Here is an 11,982-nt window from a genome sequence, read left to right on the forward strand (position 1 = left end):
GTAAAAAAATTAAGTAATTTGTCAAAACCAAAATAAGTTTTCAGAAAAGAATAAGTTTTGATGACTTCCCTGGTTCAAAACTATTCTTAACAAGCAAAATGTTTTGAAGCAATTGAACCCAATCAGATTTTATTATTATTACTAGCCAATTGCCCATCATAAATGACAGAGTGTTTAAGGGAGTGTTTACATGGCCTCCTACCCCCGCCAGCCCCCCTCACCCTTTGGAGACGGACATGTAAACAATCCCTCTGCCACCACCTCCTCCAGCCTCTGGCATGACGGCTCCCTCCCACCCACTTGCCTCCGCCTCCTCCCATGGAGCAGCAGGGCTTCTCCCCACCTGAGGTGGCAGTGGTGGTGGTAGCTCCCCTCCCCTACACACCCACCTGCCTCTGCCTCCTCCTCTTCCCGTGAAGCAGTGGGCCTTCCCTCCACCTGAGGTGGCAGCAGTGGCAGCAGCTCCCTCCCCTGTGCATGCCTGCCTACCTTTGCCGCCTCCTCCTCCTGTGGAGCAGTGGGGCTTCCCTTTACCTGAGGCAGTGGTGGCTCCCTCCTGCCCACCAACCTCTGCCGCCTCCTGTGGAGCAGCAGGGCTTTTCTCTGCCTGAGGAGGTGGCGGTGATAGCTCCCTCCCTCCTGCACACCTACCTGCCTCCGTCTCTACTTTCTCCCATGGAGGGAAGTCCCATGGAGCAGCAGGGCTTCCCTTTGCCTGAGGTGGCAGTGGCGGTGGCTTCATCTCCCCTGCCCACCTGCCACCGCCTCCACCTCTTCCCACAGAGCAGCAGGGCTTCTGTCCACCTGAGACAGTGGTGGTGACAGAGGTTCCCTCCCACACACCCACCTTTCTCCACCTCCTTCTACAAAGCAGTGGGGCTTCTCTCCACCTGAGGAGTCAGCAACGGTGGCTCCTCCCTTCCCCGCCCCATGTCCACCTCCTCCCATAGCACTGGGGTTTCCCTCCACCTGAGGCGGTGGTAGTGCCTCCTCCCTCCCCCCCTGCCCACCCACCCTACTTTGCCTTCACCTCCTCCAGTGAAGCAACAGGGCTTTCCTCCATCTGAGGTGGCGGCTTCCTCCCCCACCCCACCTCCTCCCATGGTGCTGTGGGGCTTCCCTCCACCTGAGGAGGCAATGGTGGTGGCAGTGGCTCCCTCCCCCCAGCCAGTCCACTCACCTGCCTCCACTTCCTCCTGTGAAGCAGTGGAGCTTCCCTCCACCTGAGGTGGTGGCGGCAGAGGCAGCTCCTCCTGCCTACCTGCCTTCACCTCCTCCCGTGAAGCACTGGGGCTTTCCTCCACCTGAGGAGGCAGCAGCGTGGTGGCTCCTCCCTCCCCCCACCCACCTCCACCTATGTCTCCTCCTGTGGAACAGCGGGGCTCCTGCCTCCCTGCCTGAGGAGGTGGAACCCCCATATCCAGTCACTCCTGGCCCTCTCGGCAGCGCGTGCACAGTTGCCCAAAAGTGGCATGGACTTATCAAGAAGATACTACATGATAGAATAATGCAAAGCTCCCATTGATGCTTGCCTCCAATTATCTATTAAAAAGCAAACAAACCTGAACTGATAACATATGAGATGACTGTCCTTCTTTTATTTAGGAGGTAATAATGGAAGCAGATTCACAAGAATCGTATTATTGCCCACAAACCCAATTTATTGTTTCTTCTTCTTATCAATTTCTATTCCGTTTAACATAATATTTATGTGTCATAATAATGATCTCTAATATGAAGGTGTTTTTCACTAGCTTTCTGTCTTTGCATTGAACAGGTGCCAGTGGTGGCAATCATGACAACAGGAGGAGGGACAAGATCATTTACAGCAATGTTTGGCAGCTTATTGGGTCTACAGAAATTGAATCTTTTAGACTGTATTTCCTACATCAGTGGTTTATCAGGCACCACATGGTGAGGAAGCAGATGCAAGCAGAAACTTGATTTGCTATTAATAATTTATTATTTCTCTAACTGTGTCTGTTTCCATAACACTTTCAGATGAAAAAATTAGTTCCCATATCCTACTCTGTTTTCTCATAGAGCAAAAAGCCACAAGGCAAGTGATTGAATATCACGATGACCAAATGAATACTGTGTTCACCTTAGATTCCAATAATAATGAGTTCAGTTCCTTGTTAAGAATGTGTACTTATCAAAATGTTTACCACTTTTCCCTAGCAATTGGAGGAAGGAAAAATTCACATTCATGTTGTTAATTTGCCATTCCTTTCCCCACTTTGAGTTCATGTTGCACTTTTCCCAGTGAGTAGAAGACTTATTTCACTGACAGCATTTAAAGTTGATTCATTTTAAGACAGTTCTGAGGAAACATAATGTTTAGGTGACAAACCACTGGATTGATGATGCATTCGGATGCATTATAAATATCTTGGCCATACTATATCCTCTTCTGCTTCATACCTAGGGTTCCACAAGTTCAATAATTTCATATTTATAAATATAATTTAAAAGATCAAGTCAGGAAGGACACAATTAGTGCTGCCTATCTCTGCCTTTTCTTAATTCAGACCTTCTGCCTTTTGTGTGTGTGTGTGTGTGTGTGTGTGTGTGAACTTTAGATGTGATGTTGGATGTTATATAACACAACATTTTTTGGCAGGCCTGAGTGACATTATTAAAACAAAAGCCATAAGTTCACTTTAAACTAAGTGAAACTTCCATGGTTCCAAATTTTCGGTCTGTTCTAGGGTCACCTGAGCTAAATAAGTATTTTGCCATTGACTTGAGTGGAAATTGGACCATGATCATTATTATAAACCCTAGCTTTTCCCCAATTTAACCAAAGTTCTTTAAACTTTTTGTATCTGGTACTCAGTTTTGATTTCAAGCAGGGGCTTGGAGCACTTGAAGGCTTTCTTTTCTTTTGCCTCGAAATGGGACAAAGCTTGGTAATTCCAATTGAGTTTTGCTGTCAGTTGTGACCTCTCTGTGAATGAAAACTTTGCATAAACCTCTCTGAGCTCAGACCACAAGTTTTTTCAAGTCTCAATCATTGTATAACACCATATATCCTTTCCTCAGGACCATGGCAAATTTGTATGAAGATGCTAATTGGTCACAAAAATATCTTGAGGAGGCAATCAGTGAAGCTCGCAAACAAGTCACCAAATCCAAGATGAACTGTTTTTCTACAAATCGTCTGAAATACTATCATAGTGAGCTGAAGGAGAGAGCACAAGAAGGATACAAAACATCTTTTATAGACTTGTGGGGGCTCATCATTGAATCCATGCTGCATGATGAGGTATTAACTATGCCAACTTTTCTGAGCCTCAGTGAACTTCTCTAATAAAAAATGAAAAGTAAATCAACCCTAGAAAGAAATGTACATTCACTCTTATTGGTTTAAAGAGTTTACTGGGAAAGATGGTTGCAAAAGATTACTGTATATTCAAATATATTTTTTCTTTCTTTCTCTCCTATTAAAAAAGGTAACAGACCTGTGTTTACCTTGGAATTTCACTGTTTAAGATACTAACATGTCTCCTAGGTCTGTGCAAAACACCATCGTTTCGTTTTGATGCCTGTTTCACCATTTTGAAGGGACGGTATTTTGTTTTGTTGTTTCGTTTCAAAGCACTGTCCCGTTTTGTTTCATTGAAACTGTTTCGACCTGTTTCTATGTTTTGCCCATAGGCTATAATGGGGAATCATGAAAATGCCTAAAATGTTGTCACTTATTGCCTGATTCAGATGAAAATAGCAGGGCTGGTAACCCCTTCTGAGGACACAAAGCTTTCCAAGTTTCATGGATATCGGTAGAGAGGTTTCTTGGAAGCTGTACTTCAAACTGCAAAAAGCAAAACTCATGACACTTGCTGGCAGCAGCAGCCTTCTGTCATCTGGCACACAGATCCAGGGGCCTGCAGCCCTGGGAGGGCTGTGGAGCTGTGCCAGAGTCCTCCCAGGGGTGCAGGCCCCTGGATCTGTGCTGGATGACAGGAGGCTGCTGCTGCTGCCTGGGACCAGCACTGGGCGCAGACTACACCCAGCAGTGGGGGAGACTGATACCGCCACTGGCCCCAGGCAACGGCAGCTACAGTTGCTTCAGCTGCAGCAGCCTCCTGTCACCCAGCATGCAGAACTGGGGACCCGCACCCCTGGGAGGGATGAGGGGCTGTGCTGGACTCCTTCCAGGGATGCAGGCCCCCAGCCCTACGCCAGATAATAGGAGGCTGCTACTGCTGTCTGGGACCAGTGCGGGGCACAGCAGGTGCCCAGTGTCGGGCTCCATGGAGATCAGCCTGGTGGTGGAAGGTGGAGCATAGCCCTGGCACTGCCCACTCTGAGTGACCCCACAACCCCACAGAGTGCAGCCCAGTGGCAGGAGGCAGGGAGAGCCAGGGCTACGCACCACTTCCCACCTGGGCTGAGCTCCATGGGGCTGCAGAGTGCAGCCCTGGCTCTCCCCTGCCTCCTGTCCCCAGGCTGCTTTGAAACTTGGCCTCTGGGAAGGGCCTGCCCCGCTTGGCGGAGCTGCCCAGGCTGCCCCGGGGCAGCAGGGCCCGGCAGGAGCCTGCCCCCAGGCTCCTAATGTTATTGCTGCAACGGATGCGCGGAGTGGGTGGAGCAAGGGGACCACACCGACAGCGAGGCCGGGCGGGAGTTCCAGGAGCCCGGGCACGATTCAAGCTTGAAACATTTTGAGTGTCCTCATTTCATTTCAAAGCTGTTTTGAAGCTTTTTGTTTCATTTCAATTTCACTGCTTTGAGCTTGAATTGTGTCAAAACAGCTTTGAAATGAAACACTCAGAGAAATTTCACGCAGTGCCAATGTCTCGCTTGGGTGGGGGGACATAATTTTCTTTTTCTTTTTTTTTTGAGGGAGTATGGTCTACTATTTATTTTGAAATTCTAAAATGCCCATTTCAACATTGCATATTTTCAAACATGTTTCCTCAGTTACAAGTGAATTATTGATGCTGTAAAGCTGGCCCAAAGAAGATGACTTATGCATTCTAAACAAATCACTACCACTTGTTCTGCAATATATTTTTATGTATGAGTGTTTATATTGCGTCTTATTTTTAGGCTTTCGATGTTCTAGTTATAGCCAGTTGAATGGGTGAAAAGATCAGTTCTTGAATATATTTTTCTATGAATTTTGTTGGCGTTGATTTGCCAATTAAGTTGTATATTTGCCCTATGGTATTTGACCTGGTAGAAAAGTAGTTGAATTCTTTAAAACAAACAACCAAATGCCTGTCTGGCAAACAAATTACAGAAATTGATAACATTGTCAAATAATATAATTCAGCAGATCATCTCAGTAACGAAACTACGGTGAGGAGTCTGGGGCAGTAGCCTCTGGAGTTAGCTTGGGGGGAAAGGGGACTAGAAAAGCTGCTGCAGCTGTGAAGCTGTGCTGGCAGCCAGAAGTCACGGTTGCCCCGTGTGTCACTGCTGCCCCAAGTGCCCAGATGCCCTGTTACACCTCTGGCTCATCTTGTTTTATATACCTATTTAAAAAATATTATAAGACCTTGAGAAGCAAAGAACAATTGTATTAAACATTATGGTGTTGTATTAGTAACACTGTAACTATTTTTAAAGAGAGATTCTTATGTAGTATAGTTTTCTGTTTAAACTTCTCTGAAAATCATTCCCCTTTTGGGGAAAATTTCTCATGCTTTCACTTAACAAAGAAAATAATTGTGTGAAAAATTTGGCAAATCTATATGGACATTTTGAGCTAGCAAAATATGAAAATGGATTTTTTTCCTCCTACTGGTTACTTTTTTTTCTTTTTTGTGATGCATTATCTAGCAGTTTTTAAAAACTGAAGTCAAATTACATGTAGAAGTAGTGCTGTTAAGAAGGCTGAAGATATTTTATTTAGAAAAAAACAGTATTTGAAAATAGAATCAATTAGACTTTTTCTCACTAATTTCTTTGACAAGGTGAGGCATTTTGAGTCCTCCCATCCAAAATAACATAATGCAGGCCTAAATGTGTACATATTTGGAGAAGTCTATATTAAAATAGCATAAATGGTCTTAACGTGAACTGCTTTAGTCCCTGCCACACCCTTCTTAATAACTTGTAACTATCATAGAGTGGGTACTGTTCATGAGACATAGGGATATTCCTAAATATTTATTTGTGCATAGTCTGGTAGGCTGAAAAAGGAAAACTTGGCTGAAGTTCAGCTGTCACATTATATTATTTGAATTGCAGATCCATTTTTTCCCACATGTCATTTCTCTTTAAAACTAGAAAGACAACCATAAGCTCTCAGACCAGCATCAGGCAGTGAATGATGGGCAGAACCCGCTGCCTATCTATGTGGCCATCAACCTCAAGGACAAGTATAGTGCTCAAGATTTTAAAGGTAATGACAGTATTCTAGAGTTATATGTAATGTGTGATCTAAGAAGACTTGACTAATATTTATGGCTGCTTGGAGATGTTAAAAACACAAACAAAAAACCCATGTCTTACTGGCAGAAGCAGTGGGTTACTTCAACCCAGCTCTGCAGTGCCTGTAAAGATTAGGCACTTCATCGAGGCTTTTTGGCAGTTTTAGCTGGGGGAGGTTACATCTGCAAGCACCCTATGGGCGTGTCCAGATGAGCATGCATGTGCCTCTTGCAGCATCTCAAACCCCTTTGAGACACTGCAAGATTCACATGCAGGAACAAAGAAATGTTCTCCATGCTGCATATTTGCAGCATGGGGGCAAATATTGGTACCTGGATATGTGTTTAATTAGCTCTGACCACATAACCCTTTTTAAAATTCAAAGACCTATGGATACCATTTTTAAAAAGAGTATAAACATTTTTGTTTGGTGCTTAGAGTCTTCAGAGTCCTAGGTGGTGCCAGGAGTGAAACTTCAGTGATATCATAGGGTAGTGATGCTGAGCCTTTTCTGACAAGTAGGTCAAACCTTAAAATCAGAAATGGTCTGATGGCTGCATAGAAAAGCACTGCTAGAGCCCACGATCTACAGAATAAGATGCCATGCTTGTTTCAAACATAACAGTTCTTACTTACAGTGTTGTGCATCAATACATGCATGAAAACATGGTTTAGAGAAAGTTATAGCTATTTACATGAGTTATAACAAAGGAAAAAATTCAGTGGGCTCTGAATCCAGCAACAGGCGGGGAAAGGGGATGATCAGTGATGCCGTTCACCCCTTGGGCTCTAGAGCCAAGTGAAGTTCATGGTTCATGGGAAAAGAAGGGCAAGCGGTGGTGGGATTCATCCCCCAGGCTCTAGAGGCAAGTCAAGGGCATGGTCCATGCTTCATCCTGACCACAAAAGCACTAGAAATCTTTTAACAAAAACAAATCTCATGAGATTTCTAGACACATTTTGTAGACTAAAGAAGTTGAGAGAACCTACAGATAAATCTTGAACTTTGGAGGTACAGAGCCAGGCTCATCAGAATTTTATCTATCATTAGCTTAACACCAGTTGATAAATGGGTACAGTCAAGAGCAGAAGAAACCAAGTAATGCATTATGCTCCCAGTCACTATTGGCTTAGTGGGCATAACTCCCAATCTGAACAGTGTAAAACTAGAGAGGCAAAATAGTTTATTGCTTAATTCTGTATGGGGCTTTCCCCCTACAGACTACCTCCATTGTTGCTGGGTAGGAGCAGTCCCTGTTGTAACAGAAACACTTATTCTCTAAGTTAATTAGCATTGCATACAGTGACAGAATTTGCAACCTCTGTTTCAGCACTGAAAGATTTACAAGCTCTGTTTTGACACTGAGAAATGGATACTAGAAGGACTATTTCCCTTGATTCTTCCCAGTCCTCTGAAAAGTCAATTCTTTTGCTTATAGCCAGGACACTAACTACGCAGTAAGAATCTTTGGGGTTTTTTGCTCTCCCTACAGAATGGCTGGAGTTCACACCCTATGAGGTTGGATTCTTGAAATATGGAGCATCTGTTCGCTCAGAAGATTTTGGAAGTGAATTCTTCATGGGAAGACTGATAAAGAAACTTCCAGAAACCCGGATCTGCTACATGCAAGGTGACTATTGTCTAGCAGGGGTCAGCAACCTATGGCCTACAGGCCAGATCCTGCCTGTGGAGCCAGAGGGCTTCTGTGGCATTTCAGCAATGGAGAGCTTCTGAGGGGGACTGGCAGTGGGGGATTTGCTTGTCTGATGGACATACAGTACGAGAAGCAACCTTGGTGGCAGTGCCAGGAAATCGCAGTGACGGCGGGACTGCCAATGGCAGCACAGGCTGGGTTGGAAGTGGCCCATGCCTAGAGTTAAGCACTGTTAAAGCAGTTGCCCATTCCAAAATGTTGCTAGCCCCTCAACTAGAAAAAACATTAATATAACAAGAACACATCTGGCTGAATAACTAGGCAACTGACCTCTGACTGGCAGCACTGAGACAAAAAACACTTTTCAAAATATGTCTGTCTGGTTCCTTGGATGGGTCACTGAGAGATGATGCTTTTTTATGTGAATTTAAATTGTCCTTGTATAGCTGCATTAGTTGTGTGTTTGGTTTCACTGTACTAAGAAAATAGGCAGCTGGTAATGTCAAATATAAAACAACTGCTAGATTCTATACCCCTTTGTCAGAGCTGATTTGCACTGCTGTTTGCTATCCTGTGGGCATGTTTGTACATTCATTAATGCGCTATATTATGATGCATTAGGTTTAGTACCTGTAATTACAGGTACTACCTTGATGTGCCATAATTGGCACTACTGCCTACTAGTGCTGGTGCATGCTTTTTTGGTGATGCTAATGCACAGTAGACTAATTCTACTGCGCGTTAGCTTGTTTTTTTCCTGCCATGCTAATGTGCTGTAGAATCAGTCTATTGTGCTCAAAGTGTCTAATGCAGATGCATCTTGTATGCCCCAGGTATCTAATATTCAGTCATTTCCAGCATGGTCCTGCTGATAACTTCTTTATAAAAAAGGTTCAAAAGATAATTATATTTGTTACAAAGCACTTGACAATGCAGGAGGTCATCTAGTCTTTCCTCCCTTTGCTTAAGGCAGTATCATTCCAGAATCATTTATTCCTGACAATGCTGGCACATATTGGCTTAAAGTTTTCTTGTACCTCCATCTTATTTCTATTTGTGTCCATCTGGTTGTTCTTTGGTTGTAAGCTCTTTGGAGCAGATATCACCTTTCTGCTCAATGGTTGGACAGCACTTAGTCAAATAGAGTCCTTGTCCATTACTAAGGCTGCTAGATGCTATTGTGATGGAAATAATTATAATTTTCAGATAGACTTTGAAGCAGTTGCAAAGTTCAGGTGGGAAGGTATGTGAAACCTGCCACCTTCCCCTTGTTTAATAATTTAACATTTTCTTTGGTTCACATTACTTGGAATTACAGTTAAACTTTAAAAGTACAGCTCAGGTATTTGTAGCACAAATTCAAATAGACCCTGATTTTGTAAGCAACTTCACTGTAGAATTAGTAAGTGGGGAATATCCAGGCAGGTGCAGTAGAAGATACATATGTTTGCACTTGTGAGGATGCATTTGGGAACTAGTCTGCAAGGACAATTCTAAAAATTGGAAGGAAATTGGAAGAGGAAAGACAAAAGGCAGTTTTCAATTAAAATGTTTCCATGATTTTCCAGAATTAGTTTTCATTGATTATCATTCCACTTTGCAGGCATGTGGAGTAGTATATTTTCTGTGGATGTGATGTATTTCTGGAATCTGGCTGGTAATTCAGAGGACTTCTGGAACAAATGGACTAGAGACAGAGTAAAAGATATTGGTAAGTTTTTCTTTTTTTATCTCCCTAACTCTTTTTTAAAAAACATTGTTTCATAATTGATGTTCCATACCAGCCTGACTTACAAATACAGCATACTCCTCTTGAAGCTTCAAAAAGAAAACCTTACTACAAAGACACCATGGTCAAAGAGGGAAGGCCAAAAAGAGAAAACAGAATCATGTATGTTTGTGAGGCTGTGTGTACTTGAAATCTGCTCTGTGGGAAGACATAGGCCTTCAAGAAGCATAAGGAGCCTTCTCGTCTTTGAAATAAAATGCTACAGATGATTCCTGTGGTCAGCTGGCAAGACTATATAAAAAATGAGATGGTCAGGAAAAGGATTTATATGAATGCTACAGCTGTTGCTTAGTAATGAGGAAACCCCTCCAGCTGTTTGTACGTATTTGCCAAGTGAAGGATGACTGGCTACTAAAGATCATGCTCTTTGATCTGGTAAAAGGCGGCAGGCCAACAGGCAGACCACACAGGAAGTGACGAGATGACATAATACAAATTTGGGGAAAGGTTCTAAAAATTCTATAAGCCCAAGTTCAAGATATCACTGTGGAATAGATAGAGGACAACACAAATAGTAGGGCTGTGTGAAATTTCACTGGTTGTTTTGTTTTGACACTGTTTCGACTCATTTTGAGCTCAAAACAGCTAAATCAAATCAAATATTTCAAAAGTTTTGTAATGTTTTGAGTTTTGAAGCTGGCAGCAACCAGGTAGTGGGAGATGGGAGAGAATTAGGGCTGCCCTCCCAGCAGCTCTGCAGCCCCATGTGGCTTAGCCAGGAGTGCAGCCCTTGCTTTCCCCATTTCCTGTGGCAGGGCTGTGGGAAGCCAATCACAGCATGGGAAGGGAACTGAACCCAGGCTCAGTTCCCATCCCCGGTGATGCAGTTGGACTGGGGAAGGGAATTGAGCCCAATCACTCAGTTGCCCTCCACAGCCCTACCATTGGGCTGGGGAAGGCAACTTAGCCCAGCTGAGCTGAGTTCACCTTCCCGACACTATGAGTGATCAGGCTGGGGAAAGGAACTCAGCTGGGCTGAGTTCCTTTTTCTGGTCTGATGGTAGCGCTGGGGAGGGGAACTCAGTAGGGCTGTGCAAAATTTCACTGGCAGTTTTGTTTTGACTAGTTTCGAGCTTGAAACAGTGAAATCAAAATGAAACAGAGAGCTTCGAAACAGCCTCGAAACAAAATGAGGCAAGTTGAAATGTTTGGAAAATTTTTTAATGTTTTGAGTTTCAAAGCTCAAGCTGTGCTTGCTTGCAGGGAAACAGAAACTAAAGTAAGGAGAGAGAAGGGGAAGAGTGGAGAAGGGAGGGGAAGGAGTGCTCTCATATTGACTGTGTAGCTGGCCAGTGACTGTCACCCTTCCCTGAGGTCCCTTCCAATCCCAGTACTCTGGGGGAGGGATGGAAAAACTGCATAAAAAGCAGCATTGTTTGAACTACCTTGTTTTCTGCCTTGGTGTCAGTTACTGAGCTGTGTTGCAGTTTTGCCTGTCAGCAGCTAGAGGTGCAGGGCCCCAAAACCCAGACTCACCCTGCACCTATCTCTTTGACAGTTGGCAGGCTTCGTGGTCACCACAGGGCCTAACAGGCCTGCAGTTTTCACCTCCCTGTGCCCCAAGACAGACACAGTCCCACAAGCACCCATGACACAAGTTTTGTCTGTCAGCAGCCAGAGGTGCAGGGCCCCAAAACCCAGAAGCCCCTGTACCTATCTCCTTGAAAACTGACATGCTTTGTGGCCTCAGCAAGGGCTAGCAGGCCTGTAGCTTTCACCCTGCAGCACCTTAACACACACAGTGTCACCCATGCCACAAGTTTTGCTCGTCCACAGCTTTAGGTGCAGTTTCCCCCAAACCCCTGCACCCATCTCCTTGAAACTTGGAAGGGTTTATGGTCTCAGCAGTGGCTAGCAAGCCTGCAGTTTTGACCCTGCTGTGGGTTAACATGTACACATGACATGAGTTTTGCTTTCAAGACTTTGAGGTGCAATTTCCCTGAAACCCCTAAAATTATTTTCTTGAAACTGGCAGGCTTCTTGATCTCATAAGGGGCTTTCATTTCTGCAAGGTGTGGGAGATCGATGCCGAATTATATAGGACTGAATTAAGCACAGGCTCAGACCTGTTCAATTTAAAACTTTTATTGTTTCACAAAGTCATAAACTAAAGGAGGTCTGTTGGTTCACGAGGTTCCCAAATCAAGCCCTTGC

At 44.2% G+C, this 11,982-nt stretch overlaps 1 protein-coding gene across 1 annotated transcript in view; it reads left to right on the forward strand.

The window, feature by feature from the left end:
- LOC109321579 (cytosolic phospholipase A2 epsilon-like) overlaps positions 1-11,982 on the forward strand; it is a 74,397-nt gene that overhangs the window by 49,944 nt on the left and 12,471 nt on the right. The window contains exons 13-17 of the mRNA XM_019552323.1: positions 1,778-1,914; positions 3,046-3,268; positions 6,241-6,355; positions 7,878-8,015; positions 9,643-9,750. Coding sequence (XP_019407868.1) covers positions 1,778-1,914; positions 3,046-3,268; positions 6,241-6,355; positions 7,878-8,015; positions 9,643-9,750 — 721 coding nt within the window. The remainder of the gene's footprint in view (positions 1-1,777; positions 1,915-3,045; positions 3,269-6,240; positions 6,356-7,877; positions 8,016-9,642; positions 9,751-11,982) is intronic.

Source organism: Crocodylus porosus, unplaced genomic scaffold (assembly GCF_001723895.1).
Source record: "Crocodylus porosus isolate Cpor-Errol unplaced genomic scaffold, CroPor_comp1, whole genome shotgun sequence".
In the NCBI taxonomy this organism is placed as follows: domain Eukaryota; kingdom Metazoa; phylum Chordata; order Crocodylia; family Crocodylidae; genus Crocodylus; species Crocodylus porosus.